This window comes from Orbicella faveolata, unplaced genomic scaffold, assembly GCF_042242905.1.
Source record: "Orbicella faveolata isolate gen_17 unplaced genomic scaffold, um_ofav_v1 contig_46, whole genome shotgun sequence".
NCBI classification, from domain to species: domain Eukaryota; kingdom Metazoa; phylum Cnidaria; class Anthozoa; order Scleractinia; family Merulinidae; genus Orbicella; species Orbicella faveolata.
Window position 1 is genome coordinate 17969664 of NW_028301576.1, and position 18626 is coordinate 17988289.

An 18626-nucleotide genomic window follows, 5' to 3' on the forward strand; every position below is an offset into this window, starting at 1 on the left:
TGGCCCGACAAATTTTAACCCTATTTGACCCCGACAAAAAATCTGCAGTTCTGCGACAAAAAATCGGTGAGTGTGCGGCAGCCTTTAGATTACATCGCACAGCCAAAAAACAAAAAACAAAAAAACCCAAAAACAAACAAACAAACAAACAAAACAAACAAACAAACAAACAAACAAACAGGCAAACAAACAAACAAACAAACAAGCAAACAAGCAAATAACGGTATGAAGATTGTCATCGAAAACATTATGAATGCTCCAGATACTCTCTTTGGCAATACGGCTCGGCAACGTCCATTCCAGCAGTGTTTCATCCTTACACTTTAAAGTTACAATCGCTCATCTTGTTCAGTAGAAACATTTTCACATAAACTTACGTACAGCTCGATAGCTTTAATTCACGTGGGCACACATCAAGGTTTCATAACCTCAAAGATTAGAATACCTTGTACAGCATAATAAACAGCACCACCTGAAAATAGTGCTCAAAAGCATGCTTCAAATGGTTGCACACTACGGTTTCATCCAAAGCTTCGAAAGTTAGAACAACTTGTAGGGCATAGTAAACAACACCACATGAAAATATTGCTCAATAACTTTCATTTGAATGTTCACACACTACTGTTTCTTCCATAGCTTCGAAAGTTAGAACAGCATAATAAATAGCATAACAGAATATTCAAGAAGAACATCGGAAATGTTTTCACCAAAACTTTTGTTCATATGATAAACTGTATTTGTGTTGTAGTTCAGTACCGACCACAAAGGTAAATAATGTTTTCATTTTACTGTGCCCAGCTAAATTAAGGAAATATATTTTTTACACCGTTTTTTGCTTAGTTAAACTTATCTTCTTTCAAGGTTTAGGTTTTGAACGCAATCGTTTATTCCCTAGAAAATTTGGTGAGGCTCACTATGGCTTCGCCTTACCGACAAATTCGCCTTACACTGCCCCTCTAAGTATTGAGATGTTGGAACTCCGGAACAAAGGAGAAATTTCAAGGATAATTGACAAGTGGATGATTGACAGAACACCTTGCAAGGCACTTGATGAAGATGATACTACGGGTACGTTGATTCTTTCTAATATGGTTACTTCATGTGGAAGGGAAGAGAAAATATCGGGTGCTGACTCTTCCTTTCGTTTCCTCGAAATCGAAAAGGCATTGTTTTGGCTTTAGGGGTGAACTATTTACTTAGTGGTGATACTAGAGTAGTTTTCATTTCAGTGTCGTAAAACCAGAACCAAAGTAATCACTCTAGCCTATCACAGGTAAGGTAAGGTAAAGTCTGCATGCGAGCCAATTGGCCCATCAGGCCGGAGCTTATCCCGGTTTCTGTAGCATGAAGCGACTAGGAGTATTTCTACTCCCCCCTGGATGGGATGCTAGTCCATCGCAGGGTTACCCCCAGCATTAAGTTCGCCGGTACCCATTTATACACCTGGGTGGAGAGTGGCACTGTGAGAGTAAAGTGTCTTGCCCAAGAACACAACACAATGTCCCCGGCCAGGGCTCGAACCCGGACCGCTCGATCCGGAGACGAGCGCACTAACCATGAGGCCACCGCGCCTCCCAACACTCTAGCCTATCACAGAGGACACAGAAAAATCCAAAGAACCAATCAAAACTCGACGTACATACGTGCAGCTGATGCTAAGCGCGGGAAAACATGTGCGAGCGCGTCATAATTGGTTTTGGTTTTTACTGTTTTACTGATTGGATGAAAAAGTGGCGCGAGTTTTTTTAAGCCAATCGTGAAGCGTGGTAATGCAAAACCAATACGTTTTCGACTCTTAAGTGAAAACCGCTCTATTTAATCGGAGTAAACTTCGTAATTGGCAGTAAAAGCATGTTAAAGCTTGAGAAAGAAACTGGTGAACACCTGTTGTTCCGATATCGCTAAAACGATTGTCACGAATACAAGAGAGCATCGTAAATGTATCACACATTCTATGTATTAATGTGACATCAAATGATCGCCCCAGTCACGTTTGCTTCATAGTAATCAGCCTTGCTTCATTGAATTGTTATTCTGTTTGTGTAGTTGGCTGTTCAAATCTTTTACAGATCCTTCTTTAACCGGCAGCATTTAAATTTCCAGTCCCTTGTCACAATTGCAGTTGCTCTGATCCATCAAAAAAAGTCTGTATGCGAGCCAAGTGGCCCATAAGGCCGTAGCTTATCCCGGTTTTTGTTGCATGAAGCGACTAGGAATATTTCTGCTCGTCCCTAGAAGGGATGGTAGTCCATCGCAGGGTTACCCCCAGCATTAAATTCGCCGGTACCCATTTGTACACCTGGGTGGAGAGAGACACTGTGATTGCATAGTGTCTTGCCCAATAACGCAACACAATGCCTCCGGTCAGGGCTCGACCCCGGACCTCTCGATTCAGAGTCGATTGCACTAACCATGAGGCCACTGCGCCTCCGCTGACCCATCAAAAACTAAACAATAATTTATCTCAGTTTCGCAGATCACTTGGATATTCATTGTAATTACTATTTTCTACAGAAATCATTGATACCAGTAGCATGGGTGTGTTCAATATGCTGGGCGTCTTCATGTTTGTGCTTGCTGGAATCATTGTCGGTGGATTGATTCTGATTATCGAGTGGATCATAGCGGCATTTAAGGACATTGACAAGTGGAATCCCGAGGTCAGAGGTGTTACCTGTCTAGATAGACTTATTTCTTATTAGTCATTAGCCTTCTATCCTCGTGGGGAGACTCTCAGGTGAAAAGGTCGGGGATATGTGAGGGTGTAATCATGAAGTTCGTGACATGCAAAGACCGTAAACATAAAGTGCGTGACGAGCGACGTAGAGTACGTACATCCGGGACAGTTTACAAGAGTGAAGAACGTTCAAAAACGTAATGAAATCAATGTAAGAGTTGTTCAGCAAGAAATACAATTTCTTTAAAGAAAAGCGCAAATTTTCTCCAAAACTTTCTTTTTCGCCATAAATCGGTCCAATTGACCATTCTTAGTCTCAAACGAGCAAAATTTGGCTCGATGAAGGAATTCATACATTTTTGGTTAAGCTGTATTTTGTTTTTATGGGACACGGGTAACAGATACTTGTCGTCTCGGTCAGGGGTGTAAATAAAAGGATTTTTGCCTCACGTAGAGGATTCAGGATAAAACGACACTATTTTTAGCCATCAAGGTATTTTTTTGGGTTGTACTCAAGGAATCGAAATGATAAAAAACACTGCCATCCTTTTTTGGTGGTCTTACAGGGAGCTGTGGAGTCTCATTTAATTTAACCGTGATTTTACCCTGAGTGCACCATGCAATTGTAGCGCACGCGTGTCTGTCTTTTTTAAAATGGTATCTTGAAGGGGTCAAAAACAGATCCAGCAACGTTCAGATTGTTCTCATTAAGGAGTTTAATTCAAATTTTCCGAAAAGCATCCCCGACCTGTTCACATGGGAATCCTCACCCCGGGTTTTTGTCTAGATCTAAGCAAACAGTAATTAGAGAAAGGGAAAACATCTATGCACATTTTTCAAAAGAGTTAAAATTTGGGATCTTTTACTCTCTCAAAGCTGTAGTAAATTAGGTTTCTATTTCTCTCATTCTTCAGGCGCCGCACACGTTTTACTCGGCCCTGAAGAGAAGACTATCGATCAGCTGCGACAACTCGAAGCGTGTAGTGTTCATCAAGCCATCAGATTCTAGCAGAAAACCGTCAAGCTCCTCTAGCAAATCAAAACTTGAATACAAGCTTTCATTGAGAGGAAGACATGGAAGTACTGAGTTATAACAGGAGCCCGCCAAGTCAAGTCCAAAACGAATACGGCGAGAGAAGGAGTTGAGCTGACCTATAACATCAATGAGATTTATCATCTGTGGAAATGCCGATTTTAGCCTTTAGAGAGTTCAGGCTTTCCTATACCTGTTCGATACTGTATAAAGGCTTTAGAACCGATTAATGAATGGACTTGCCGTAAACAATGAAAATTACTTCCGGAAAGCAGTTTCGTGTTTTTACTCAGGCCGGTGCGACTCGTATTAACGGAGACCTTTTGGCGCGAGAAGCGATAGATGTGAACGCTAAGTAATCGTATTGTATCATTATTTGAGTACTCTTCTGGTGCGTTGTCTGCATTTGCCCCGTTGCCAGCGTTAAGAGAGCAGGGGTCTGTCAGAATTGCATTCCTCTTGGTATTTGCTTTTGTCATTGAGTTCCGAGATCAGATAGAAGATTTTTCAATAAACTGCGCTACACGATTGGCTGAAAAAGCTCGCGCCACTTTTTCATCCAATCAGAAGTTAAACCAAAACCAATCAGGACTCACTGGCATACGTTTTCTCGCGCTTCGGCGTCAGTGACATGAAATTATTTCCAGTTTTGATTGGTTCACTGTATTGTCCATGTCCTTTGTTATTGGCTAGAGAGATAACTTTGGTTTCGATTTTTCGTGACACTCAATTGATAACTGTGGTAGTCTTATTAACATGGCGTAAATTAATAATAAAAACAAGGTTGGAGACTCAAAAAGTGATTGTTGAACCGGCGCAAACAAATGGTCGCATTAACTGAATTTTACAGGCTAACTACCGTAATCTAATTTGATAAAATACACAGTTCTGAACATGGCGTTGTTTGCCATAGGCTTGATTTCCAGCCGTTTTGGGAGTCTGGTTGTTTATCCTCCTCCCAACGAACGCGGGCTCACAAAACGGCTGGAAATCGAGCCTAGGTTTGCCATCATGAACTAATTACAGCCAAAATGTAGATTTTTGTTCGTGGGATTTAAACCTGGTAGGCTTAATGAAATCACACGGTAGATAGTCAGTTGGTTTAAGGAGTCATGGCACCAGGCAACCTAGTTTGTCGTATACAACCTCGTCCCCAGACTCTCTCTTCTCTGCCTCCCTTTGTCGTTGATCGACCAAGGGAGGCAGAGGAGAGAGAGCCTAAGAACGAGGTTGTGTCGTATACTGTAACTGAATTAAGGAGTTTAAAGTAACCACGACGGCGACGCCGAGGACAAAGGCGATCCAAAAATGACTTTATATTTTACCTACGACTCTCGCGGTACTCTAAAGTCATTTAGTTTGTTTGTCACTGTCAAAACTATCACTGACGAAACTGAATCTGGGACACAGCGATAAATTTGAAATAGATATTCAAACAAAGAAACCGTCGTAGTTCATGTTCAGGTTCTCCAGACATCGCAGAATTTGGTCATTTCACGTTGTTGTTTTGTAGAGGACGGCAAAGAAATGTACCAAGAATTATAACCCACGAGCACAGCCATTGTTCTATTCACTAAACCTTTTGTTAAGTGACTTTCCCGTTGTCGTTGCCGTAGTGGTTTTCTTAAACTCCCTTAATCACATCGTCTTCGTCAGAAAAGTTACAGCTCAATTTCTTCCACAATGCGTCAAGTGTCATTACAAAGAACTACGATAGTTACAAAACGTGACAGCTCAGTTATTACCAGGAGACGCAGCTGTTTTAGTGACAAAGTGCGATGAGATTATTTCGATTTGAGACAGAGCAAGATCAACATTGTTAGGCCTGAGTGCAGTCTAATTCTTTCTGTAATCAGAAATTTAATAAACAAAATTTATTTTGTTTAACTGCGAATTTGATTGCATGCCATGATGTTTTCTTTCCAGTTGTCGTGCCAGTCAACAAAGTTGAATCAGTACTAAGAAATTTTGGCAAAGTGAAGTGTGTTATCAGTTACTCATCTCTATCAGACAAAATGAGCAGGAAAAAGAGACATGTTTCCAAGATGTTTTGGGAACGTGAAATAGGAACATATTCAGTTACAAGAAGGAAACCAATCAAGTGCAGGTCGCGCGACTTTAATTTGTCATGGGAGATCTTGTTATTAGATCTTGTTATTAGACACTTTACAGTTATTGGACACCCTCGCTCCTCTGTGTTCAATTTAGTGAAAAGTAGAACCGCATATTAACAGCCAATTATATTCGAGCATTTTTTTAACAGTTGATTACATCAGTTATGGTTCGCGGCGCACATAATTGCATTCAAGGTGAAAGAAACCTTGAAATGTTAATTTCTGGGATAGAAAAAAGGCTGGAAAAAATTCGTGAAGAAATAAAAAAAGATGGATTGTTTCGAAAAAAGGCTTAAGCCAATTCTCTGTCGGGGAACTGAAGGGAGGGGAATAAAAACGAGGAAAAATATAAAAAAGGCTTACAATGAGACGCAGAGGGAGCGATCATAGATTTTAATCGGTTTAATACACAGTACACGAAGCACATTTTAAAAATTTTGTGATGAGTTAAGACTCTGTTCAAACGTAGCATCAAGGGAAACACAAGTTTGATCATAAGTTAAGTAAGCGCTCTAATATAAACCCACAAATTGGATTGAATTGATGTCAGCTGCGAAACTGCTGGGGAGAAAAATGTCAGAGACTAAAAACAGTTCCATCTTCATTATAAGTCCTGGTTTGCCAAAAGCTTTCACGTTCAGTGTTTCGCAAAAATGGCAAACTGTTCAACACGGCCCGGCGAATGGGTTTCATTTTCCAGCAATAAATGACAGGGTTGAGACATGAATTGAGAAAAGTTAAAGTCAAAGAGTACAGATACAATCCTTTCATTGCTGTAGGTGATCCCGCGCGAGCTGAAATGGCGATGAGGCTAAAGGCATGAGGCGTATAGCAGAGTAAAAACACTGCGTACACATAAAAAGTTCCTATGGCGGACTTTCTAAGGCTGGCAAAATTAGTCATGAGTTCGTCGTTACGAAAAGCGTTCCTCACTCGCTGTAGCTGCATTTGTCTGATCTGGGTACTGTGACGCTTGACGATGGTGTAAATCTTGAAATAAAGAAACGTTGAAAACAGGAGGCAGATTGCTGCGGCAATCGCAAATGTCAGAGCGAAGAGGTTAGGAGGGATCCATAGAAAGATCGACGACATGCAACCGCTCAAAACCCATATCAAAACCACACCGGCCACGATTCGCTTTTCGGTTACAAGTTCTCGATACCTGAGGTGTAGATGAATAGCCATGTACCTGTCTACACTCACGGCCATCACTCCAAAGAGCGAAGCTGATGTAAAGAATACTATGACGAAGGTGAAAGATGTGTATGCAGTACAGTCGAGGTTGAAACCTTGAAGAGATCTCGACAATAGCGCGACGTAAAACGGTTGATTTAGCAAACCAATACTGACATCCGAAACAGCAAGGCTCAACAGCAATGTTTTTAACGGTGTCGACAAAGAAGATGTTTTCCGCACGGCATGGATTGTTACACAGTTCAAAATAACCGTGCTATAAGCTAGGAAGGCGTTCACGACACAATTGATCATTAGAGAGGAACGAAGGTTTTTAACATCGGTGCTCGAGGGCATATATCGCAGCAGCTCTGCACAGTATGAATCTCTCATGATCTTGATTTATATAACAACATTAAAATGCTTTTATACCTGTAAAGCTGTCATTTTTCCTACATCAGCTTTTCAGTGTCAAAAAAGCCGTACATGATAGGTCACAATTTTCCCTCTTGCCAAGCTTGAAAAACTTTAAAATCTGGGTGGCCGCTCCTTTTGCTGCTTGTAATAACTTGAGTTAGTGAAACTGAAAACCGTCATGCAGACATTGTAGTCACAATAATAAAATCTGGCTTTGCATGCACGAAGAATTCGTCATTTTCACTGATGAAAATTATAGTTTTTGTTTATCCGATTTCTTGCCGCTTTATAAGAATTCATGAATGCATCGCCCCCGTGGCAAAGTTGGTTTTAATCATTACAGGTGGCGATAATCAAACAATACTGTCGAAAATTCGAGTGTTTTTTCAGCATCTCATTAGTCTTTTTACACGCCATATGACAGCAAGACTTTGACAGGTGTTCAACTTATTTGTTCTCTGGGGAAAAACGACCCTAATTCAAAATTTGAAAAACAAACAAAAAGTATATCGATGCTAAATTCGTCTGAAAATCTCCATAGCAGTCAGACTGACGCGGTTAAAATGTTTGAGGGTAAACTTCGACTAAATACACAAAAGTACTCGTAATGTTAGATATTTTGGCTTCAGCACATAATTTCCTGCAGAATTTCCTTCCTGAAAGGTGCTGAGATAATTTGTCAGAGATTTAAGCTACGCTAAGTAGCTTTTGTTAATGTTTATAACCTCCTTTATACTGTAAAAACTAAAAATACAAATTATGATTCCAATATTTTGATATAGTTCCTGCCGTGAATGGATTATGAACTTCAAGGCTTCCGAGATTCGTTGACTTAAGAAACTTGCACCTTGCTTAACACCACTGATATCTGTATAACAAAGACTGAACTTCACACAGTCTTGGTCTGTGGGCTCCACACCACCTTTTTTTCCGTGAAACGACACAGAAAAAGAATTGGTTTTTTTCCAGGGCCGAGAGATTTCAATTAAATAAGATAACACGAGCGACGTGATTGGTCCACAGCTACCAAATGCTGCATCACTAAACCCCATCAGTGAAAATTGTAGCTATCTTTTAAAAAGCCTTTCTTCAGTCTGAAACCGCAATAAAACACTGAGGATGTTGGAAGAATAGCCAATATGCTGCTCATCTCATATAAAGAGTGGTTTTAAAATCGCTACAAATAAGCCATAAAATAGATCGGGGATTTAAACAGACTCAAAGTGAAATCGTGACCAGAAACAACGCAATGTTTGTTATTCCATTTGGTCTTCTCTAAAATGTTCGATAATTTTGTTATTAAAGTGCAGTGGAACCTTTTTGTTATGGCCCAATTGTTTTGACCCGAATATTGACCGCCACAGTGGAATCCCAACCTTAATTTTCTTTATAAATTTGGCCCGTTAATACAACCACTCGAAATCGCTGTTGAGATAAATGAAAAGAAAGCAAATAAAAATGAGTCCATTGAAAATTATGTGTAGCAGGTGACATCATGTAGCTTTAGGAACTGATAAAAAGTAAATGAATAAAAAAAAATTGATCTTTAAGGTTCTAACGTTTAAAAAGACATCGTTGTTCGAGGAACTTTTCGTTGTAAATAAGCCGTTGCTTTTCCCTTGCTTACTTTACTGTTATGCCGTTATGTTTTTAGTATCCATAACTGGGGCTGTTATTAAGCACTTAATGACCGGCACCAAGGTAAATAGTGAGTTTCCCTGAGACCCTAAATGTTGAGATTGAGGGGAGAAAAACTCACTGTTTCCCATGAGGCCAGTCATTAAGCGTTTTGTTATACTTTCCAACTCATAAATAGGAAAACAAACTGCCAAAAAATTATTTGCTTGACGCCAGCTGGCACAACAATTTTGCCGCGGTTTCAAGGAGCACGACCTGATCACCTGCTAGTCGAAAATTCAAGTTGTTGTTTCCCAAGGGAGTTAGTGAGTTTTGACCCACGACACGTGAAACGTTCTCATCCAATCGGAAAACGTATTTGAATTGGAAGGTATAGCAAATACACTTGTTATATCTACTTGTCTAGCATGAAGTTTCTGTCATCTCGCGCCCTCAACCTAATTTTCCGGGCTATTAGACTGAGGGCAGGAGATGACTGACATTTCGGACTACTTCTTGTCCACTTGCATTCTGGATATGCACGTTTTGCGGACCCATATTTTTTCAGCCAATTAAAAATCTCCGTGTTTTGTAAGTAAACAACGGGGACGCTTCAGGCAGAAGAATCCTCGGAGACCCTACTAGCCGGGACGATGCGATATTCGGGCGAGCGATATTTTTGGCGCGAAAGTTTACTTCAAGAGCTGAAGAGCCCCTGGGAACTTATTTTTACCGAACCAGTTCCAGCACTGGTCGAATTCCGTCCCGCTAATTGGCCAGAAAAATATTTTTCTGGCTAATCAGCGAGGAGGTCCAGCCATCATCAATCGCGGGTAGTTGAGATTCTCGTGGAGAATTTCAGAAAGAAAGATTCAACGAAGCCGAGGAAATCACAAGCTGTAACATGGGAGCAAGGGAACAATATTCGTCGATCAATTTTCATGGCAGACTTATCGAGGGTATTTCGCAAATTTATATCGCTAATGTACTCGATTTCTACACTGTTAGTGGCGCGCGAAGCTAGTCGAGTGCACAACTTATTATTTTTCTCCTCGATCGTTGAACGACTTCTAAAACTTCCTCAAAAATTTCTACGATGTGCGAATCTCAAAAGAGATCTCTGAGTTTTCGGGGTCTGAGTTTTCGTGACACCCAATGGGACGTCACGAAAACTCAGACCCCGAAACTCAGACCTCAGACCTCAGACCCCGAAAACTCAGACCCCTCGAAATTAAAAAAGAAAAAAATTCAACTCTTCTCAATTCTTATCACCTGAAATGTTCTATGGTCACGCAATGTTCATAGGCAACAGCCAGAAAAGAGCGAGATATTTATTTTTTCCTGTATATCGCTGTCGCGTCGATCAAACAGAACCCCGAAAACTCAGACCCCGAAAACGCAGACTCCTCGAAATAAAAAAAAAGAAAAAAATTTAAATTCGTCTCAATTCTTATCACCTGAAATTGAAATGTTTTATGGTCACCCAATGTTTATAGATAATAGTCAGAAAGGAGCGAGATGTTTATCTTGTCGCGTCCGTGGGAAACAAAACTGACTTCAGTTTGAACAACATAGCGACTCTGTCTTTCTATTTCTTCGATAAAAAAATCGCCAGCAAATGTCATCAAAGTGTCGGCCGCTATTTTAAACCTTGTTAGCTTTTCACATTTGATCGGCGTGACAGCGATAAACCGGAGAAGATAAACGAGGCGCTGTTGGGGGTGGGTACCCATGTCCCCTGTCTGAAATTCGCCACCAGCCATGTCGGCATTTCGCAAAATTCCTATGTCGCCTGTCGGAATTTCGTCTCAGAGGAGTTGTGTCAGGAAATTTGACCTTTTTCGATTAAAACGAAGCTACATGTATAACACATCGTAATACCTTTGTTTATTAAGGTGGTATGGTACCCTAAAATATGGCGATGTTCATGAAAAATTCAATTTCTTGGAAATACAAGACTTAAGACCCTTAAGGACTTGTCAAAAACATTTTGAAACGATCTTGCGAATTTCCTTCCAGATGAGTGTGAAATTTAAGGAAAGTACACAGTGGTATAAGTTTTTTCACGTGGCAACGGCCATAGCAACGACTGTTTACTATAGGAACGTGACCAAAAATATAGATTATTTTTAACTTATATGAACGAAACTATTTAGAAAAAACTTTTAAGACATGCACAACTCGATTGGTATAATTATTTGTGAAAAGCTTTGCCTCAAATTACCTTATGACAAGGAATATTCCCACAACTGCGGTAACCTTTTACAAAATAGAACAACCATTTCACCCCCTCCCCCGAGATCCAATCTGCACCCCCCCCCACTGTGAGTTACAAGGACAGAATATAGCAGGCCAAAAATCCAAGTAATCACATGCGTAGAGCAGTGCGTAGTGTTAAAACGAACTCGACAAGAACTTCTGACTACGATGTAAACAGAGTTTAATTGACAGAGATCACTGTTCCATACAAACTCAAATGAAACGAATCACGTGCCAAGACGAAGGTAGAATTAAACCACGTGCTGTAAGCTTAGCCGTAAGTCGTATGATGTAAACCGTATGCCGGTTCGAACTGAAATACAATAACGAAAATAGGAGCTAACGTAACTAACATACCGAAGCATAAAGATAAAATAACACAAATGAAGAAACTATTGCTAGCATTCTCAATAATCGGCACTTATACTGATCGTACGGAAGGCTGGAAAACGATTAATAGGCTACACGGTGTGTAACTTGGACGGTACCTTTATGGCAAAATAACCCTATATTGGAGACATGGACCTAATCAAGCGCGATTCCGAGCATACAGAATTAACTAACCGATTTAGTAACGATAAAAGGAAACTCAACCGAAACAAATAACAATAGAAAACCTAAGAACTAACCCTAAAGAACAAGGAATAGATTACTCACTTTGGTTTGCACACGCACTGAACTTGACTTGATAGAATAGACGAGTAACAGTGTATAGAGAAACTATGGCCCAATGCCGAGTAGAAGTTGACGCAGTGAAATCTGCACTTGAACTGACCTAACCGAGGAAAACCTCGTGGATATATCTAACCGGAGAACACGTACGCAAAACCTAGCGGTTATGACTATTTCCCTAACGGACATAGCAGCTGAAGGCTGCTCAACCACAGTAGATTAAGTAAGTAAGTAAGGCCTTGTTTGAAAGTGACAATTACTTGATAACATCTACGGTAAAGTAAGTTCCTGCGACCGAAAAACGAATTAACATCACGTTTCAAAACCAACACCCACTATTTGTGGCTCGTTAAATGCTTAATACTTCGTGTAAAAAACTTAAAGTGCATTTTTCTCAAAAGTTTACTTTTGTACCGACTGACTTCGCGCCAACATTTCTACTTTGCAAGGTTTTTAAGTAGAATTTCTGAAACTTGGGCTCATCAAAGACCAATGGTGTCGTGATGATATAAACCAAAAAAATCGTAACATTTTAAGGTCTGTCACGTGACATGAGATGATTTGTCCACTGGGTGTGGTAAAAAATAAGGTTATTTCCAAATAAAGCTGTAAAAAGCACTGAAAATAAGAGTTAACTGTCAAAACTTAGGTTCATATCACAGAACAAAACAGAAACTTACATGATATGCTTATTTGACAGTCAATTCTTGTTTTGTAAAAGAGCAGGAAGTGTTGGCGTCAATACTATAAAACACTACTTCAAAAGGCTGTGGCTGGTTTCCATAGCAACCATTTTGAGTAACACTCTAGAAATTTAATTTCTCTTCTTGAGTGCAATAGCACACAATTGATCTTTCTTCACCATATTTAAACAAACTTTTTGGTCCATATTGAGGGTACCATACCACCTTAGGAAAAAAAAAAAAACCGACACAGTGCTCTCAAGTCTCACACATTGAGCATGAGGCTCACGCAAACGAATTCAATCTTGCGCTCTCACGCTGAAACGATTATTTCTCACGCATTGAAGGTTCCTTGCTGTTTTAGTCAAGTACATATATAATTAGGGTCATTCTCCAGTATTGCCTTGCACATCCCTACTGCGCATAATTTCACGCGTGTTTAGAGCACGCGCATTAAAAAATGGCGGCTTTTTCTTTACAGCTGGACCTCGCCATAGAGGTAAATCGTTATTTTCTCGCAAACGAGTACGGTGACCTATAATTTTTTTCTGTTGTTTTGAATTGAGTAATAAATTTCTCTGTGTAAAATAAATATGGACCAATTCTCAGTGTAGAACAAAAAGCAATCGTCGGAAACGTGAATTTAGCAAGCAATCGTAACTACAATCATGGTGCTATTATAAGGATTTATATAGGTATAAACAAGGTGCTTTTGCTCCTAAACGAACATGGGGACCCCTCATTTTTATTTCAAAATTTAAGTTCCTATAATATAAACAATCGATAGGCAGAATTTCACAAAAATCTCAGTGCAGGTTCTATTTCAGCGGAATGACCTTAAGTATCTCTTTGGATATAATTTACTCCTTGCGTGCTTTGCACTTGCTTCGACCACTTTTCAGCAGTAGGAATTCTTACGCAGAGTCAGCATTTCTCCAGTCAGTGAGTTTAATGGTTACTCTATGGTTACTTTTAAAGCATCATATTTCGACTCAGAATGAAGGAAAAGACTTCTCTGCTGGGGGGGGGGGGGCATGCTTTCTAAGGGTTTTCTAAGGGGCTGGGGGCATGCTTTCTAAGGGCTTGGGCATGCTTTTGAGCGCTGAAGTTGCTAACCTCCTAGGGGATGTGGGGACATGCTCCCCCCAGGAACTTTTGAAATTTAGACGCTTGCAATTGCTATTTTCAGCCATTTTCCAGTCAGTATTTGGACCTAATGTACAATCGAACCTATGACTATTTTTACCATGCTTATGTTTAACAACCGTTCTTTAACTCAAAATCTCAACGGTCTCAATCACGGCAGATAATCTCTCCTATCTATATTCTTCCTTTGAATTTGGCGTAACCCTTATCTTCTACTGAAGACGAGAAGACCTTGGCAGCTTTCCTCTGTCTTTCTTTTCCTTCCATAATGCCATTTGTTGATAATACAGCTTCATATTCTTTCACTGGTGACCCACTAATAAAAATATGAAGCAGACGGTCGGAGATCTCTTTCCTTTTTCCTTAAGCGTGTTTTTAGGCGTTTTAGGGCACTGCTCACTCAGCTGAGAGTGAGAAAAAATACTCAGCAATGACGGACTCGATTTATTGGACGTGGACGTTTTAGCATATATAAGAAAGCCTGGGTTTCACGACCCGTCGACATCGCGTGTGAGAGAGGAAAACACGTTTAAAACTCTGGAAATGCGTCTTCACTTCGACTCAGACGTTTAAAACAATCGATGCATTCTCAGTTCCGAAATTCGGTGTCGGTCTGTCTTGCCATTGGTGTCGCTTTCTCTATCTCACTGGAGTAGTCTGTACGTCGTTCGTCCCCAATTCATAGTTCTCATGTCGCCTTTTCAAGGCCATGTCGCTTGTCGGAATTTACCCCTAACATGGTCTCATAAACATCTCGCTCCTTTCGGGCTGTTGCCTATGAACATTGCGTGACCATAAAACATTTCAGGTGATAAGAATTGAGACGAGTTTAAATCTCTCTCTTTTCTTTTAATTTCGAGGGGTCTTAGTTTTCGGGGTCTGAGATTTCGGCGTCTGAGGTTTCTGGGTCTGAGGTCTGAGGTCTGAGTTTTCGAGGTCTGAGTTTTCGTGACACCCAAAATGGAAATGGCGATAGTTGTCACGCAATCAGTTTTGTTTCGTTGCGTGATTTCCAAAGGCCACAATATTTCGCGGGCTCAACCAAAATCATAATGAACGAAATTATTACAATTGTAATGTTGTTATTATCTGCTGTTGCTCTCAGTACAGCTTTGCATTTATATCATCTGGTTGGAATACCGAGCATAGGAATAAGTCATGGACTTGTGTATGTAAAAATTGGACGAGAACTGACGCGAAGGGGTTACAAATACACGCTTGTTGTTCCAACTTGGCAAGAAAATGACCTTAAAAAAAGTTCAGCTGGGCTTGAAGTGAAATCTTACGATACTCCAATAACGGGCGAAGATCTGGAGAAAGTAATACTGAAAGAGGCAGAGGAGAAGCTTAATATTACCGAAAGGAACGATTTTTGGAGAGCTTCTTGCGAGAGCCTGCTGAAAAACAAAGATCTGTTGAAGAGCTTTAAAGGACACGTGCACTTGGTTGTTTGTGACATTACAAGTATTTGTTGTGCGATAGTGGCCGACTTTCTCAAAGTTAATCGCGTGGATTTGGCTCCTGCTGGATTTGTCGACCCATATGTGAGCTTTATTCACAATTTCCCCTCCCCCGTCGCTTATGTTCCCTATGGAACTGTGAAACTTCCCAAGAAATTAGCATTCCTTGATAGACTACAAAACCTGTTATTGTACTGCCTTGGTTATATAATGCACGAGTTCGTTTTTATGCCACCTTTTGAAGAACTTTGGAGATCTTACGTGAAGGATAGTAAATTTTCCAGTCTTAACGAGGTCTTCAGAGCCACAGGTATTCTTCTGATTCCCAATGATTTTGCTTTGGATTTTCCTAGACCTTTTGGATCCCACGTGAAAGTCATTGGTCCCATACTGCCAGAACCACCAAAGCCACTTACAACAGAAACACAGAATTTCATCACTCAAGGAAATCCTAAAGATTTAGTCCTTGTTTCATTTGGTACTGTCATTTCAAACTTTAAGTCAGATTTTCTGGAGACTATAACATCAGGGCTGTCTCAGGTCCCCGTTAAGGTGATTTGGAAGTTCAAAGGTCAAGTACCTCAGAATGTCAGTGCAAATATCAGAATTGTTCCATGGATGCAGCAAAATGATATCTTAGGGCACACAGCTACAAAGGTGTTTTTTACACATGGAGGTTTAAACAGTGTTCTTGAAGCTGCATATCATGGTACTCCTATGGTTGTCTTACCGTTATTTGGCGACCAACCTGCAAATGCAATGAAAGTACAGGAGGCGGGTATTGGCATAATACTGAACTTACAAGATCTGACTCCAATCCAGGTTACAAATGCCATAACCGAAGTCATCCAAAATCCCAAATACAAAGAGAATGCAATGAAAGTTTCGAAACTGATACGTCACAGACGCATAACTCCAACTCAGGAAGCCTGTGATTGGATTGAATATGGGTTACATAACAATGCTGGATTGCATCTAAGGAGTCAAGCTGATAACTTATCTTTTTTCCAGCTCTATCTTCTGGATGTGTTGTTTCTGATCAGTGTGGTTATTCTCTGTCTCATAATTTTGTTGTATTCTTGCATGAAGTATTGTTTAAGGTATATAGCACAAATGTGTTTTAAAAAGTTCAAAACTGAGTAAGGAAACAGTTGATGAAGTGTGATCTAGGTTTCAAGTGATTGTGTACAAAGTAATCTCAAGGCAGACGCCCCGTGGGGAGTCATTGGAGGGAGCCATGAAGTTTAACTCTTACTCATTCCCAGTCATTTTTTGTGTCAAAAAGAGTCGAGGGAGACTGAGTGAAATTTTTCAGGGACACAGGGAAGATTATTGTAAGGAAAAAAAAGGAGAGAGGGAGTCTTCCTTCTCTTCTCCCAATGACCCTTAGCATAATGCTCTTTTCTTTGTAATGTTCAATGGAACTCTCAAGAGATAACTGGGGGACAAGTAGCAGCTAAAGCAATGTTTCCAAAGAAACAGGGTGTCGTGAGGTGGGGGTGGGGGTACGGTTGGGAGCTCAAGCCAAAAAAGCCTGCTGTGGCAGAGTATGGTTATTTTCTGGAGTGCCACACTCACTGAAAGAGTGAGTAACTAGTACAGACAGACAGACAGACAGACAGTATCTTTCAAGTAACCACAAAACTTCGACCTGAAAAATAAGAAATCCATGATTAGGTCGTACCCTTCTCTTCTAATAAGGCCCCACCTACCCTCTGCATGACTTATTTACTTAATTTAGTTAGTTAAATTTGTGTTTTACACTATTTTAAACAAAAGAAATCATTGACTATAAATCTATGATGTATGTGAATGAATATTGTTTCATAAAAATAATTACAGATCAAGAATCAAATGAAATATGTTAAATAACCTTTAATAAAAACTGGTATTAAATATATGTTGTTATTATTATTATTATTATTATTATCATTATTATTATTATTATATAAATTATTTTCTAGTGAAATTGAAAAATTTAATTGCCAATAAATAATAATTTTAGACACAATGAAAACAGTTGTTTGGCAATTCATAGTGATATGAAACTTAAATGATTACAGGTAACAAATTTTGGACAATGCAGCGTTTCCCTTAAAACTGTTAGTGCTGGTTTTGTTTCTTTTGTTGCCAGTTTAGCCATTTAGAGAAAGGAAGAATTTTATACTTGTAATTGTAGTCATTGTATTAAGTCCCACTATGGGTATTTCTGGAGAAATTGAAGATGCGATGATTACTACTGAAAGAATGTAGATCTCAAAATTGAAGAAAAGATTTAGAATTTTGCGTAATAAGATGGAATATTGACCAAAATTTAGATATAAAGTATAAAAAATAATAAAATTGCATAAAAATGGAAAAATATCTGTCAACTCTTTTCATCTACCCTGGATGCCAGAGGTTTTTCTTGCGCGGTTTCTGTTGTCGGTCATGTCTCTTTGTGATTATTTCTGTCCGCCGTACGCGAGAAAAAACCTCTGGTACCCGGGGTACTTTTAGCCTGCGAATGCAGACGTATTTTCGGCTGTCACTTGTCTCCACCGAAAATAACATCTACGAACCCAAGCCAGGAAACGATTTCTGTGACGTAATGATTGTTGTGTCTCCTTGGCCAATCAGATTCCATGACAGAATGAAACTCGAGTGCTCCTTGCAGCGAATATCTCACGCAGTAGTTCTGGGGCTACTTGAGCTAAACTGTGATTGGCTTAAAATTCCTACATCACAAAAATTGTTTCCTGGCTCGAGTTCGCAGACGTTATATTTGGCGGAGACAAGCGACAGCCAGAAATACGTCTGCGTTCGCAGGCTAGGGTACTTTTCACCTAGCTACCAAATGGATAAATGTCGAAGAAACTATGGGAAGTCTGATTACAAGGCAGCAAATTACAAAAATACTCATGCTGCAACAAATCCAAACAATCTTTAATTTCTGGGGCTGATCTAGGGGGGTTCACCTGAATAATAATAATAAAAAGTTGGCAACATGGTGACTTAGCCACAGAAAGAGGGAAACCCAATTCCAAGCTAGGATCTCAATTTTAAACTTTTTCTGGGGGAAAATGCCCTCGAATCCCCCTACAGGGAGGTGTCTTTGCCGGTACGTATCTTGAACCCCCTTCTCTTAGGTCCTGTATCCACTCCAGAATTTCCATATATATTGTTAGTAATTTATTTTGCTTTTCACAAATTTATGCAGTTATTTATGTAGGGAGATAACTTTTCGGCTGTGAATTACACTGACTACTCAGTCAGGCAATGATTTCAATCCATAAAACGAAGATCTGCTCAAAAAGTCTCGGGGTACCCACAGAGAAGCTCTGTATTGTATTTACAAATTTTCAACATGCAAACTTACATGCTTTACAAAATCTC

General features: G+C 39.9%; 3 protein-coding genes across 5 annotated transcripts in view; 2 read left to right on the plus strand and 1 right to left on the minus strand.

Moving 5' to 3' along the window:
* LOC110040286 (glutamate receptor ionotropic, kainate 2-like) overlaps positions 1 to 5604 on the plus strand; it is a 31332-nt gene extending 25728 nt beyond the window's left edge. For all 3 annotated transcript variants that reach the window (XM_089276998.1, XM_089276996.1, XM_020745502.2), the window contains 3 exons: positions 896 to 1068; positions 2515 to 2660; positions 3592 to 5604. In XM_089276998.1, the coding sequence (XP_089133124.1) occupies positions 896 to 1068; positions 2515 to 2660; positions 3592 to 3771 (499 nt within the window). In that variant the 3' untranslated portion in view covers positions 3772 to 5604. The remainder of the gene's footprint in view (positions 1 to 895; positions 1069 to 2514; positions 2661 to 3591) is intronic.
* Positions 5605 to 6196: 592 nt separating this feature from the next.
* Positions 6197 to 7749, minus strand: LOC110040263 (adenosine receptor A2b-like). Its single transcript, XM_020745479.2, has one exon. The coding sequence runs from the start codon at positions 7388 to 7390 to the stop codon at positions 6401 to 6403; it is 990 nt and encodes a 329-aa protein (XP_020601138.2). The 5' UTR covers positions 7391 to 7749; the 3' UTR covers positions 6197 to 6400.
* Positions 7750 to 13709: 5960 nt separating this feature from the next.
* On the plus strand, positions 13710 to 17613 carry LOC110040262 (UDP-glucuronosyltransferase 2B33-like). The gene has a single exon (XM_020745478.2). The coding sequence runs from the start codon at positions 14844 to 14846 to the stop codon at positions 16392 to 16394; it is 1551 nt and encodes a 516-aa protein (XP_020601137.2). The 5' UTR covers positions 13710 to 14843; the 3' UTR covers positions 16395 to 17613.
* The last annotated feature ends 1013 nt before the right edge of the window (positions 17614 to 18626 follow it).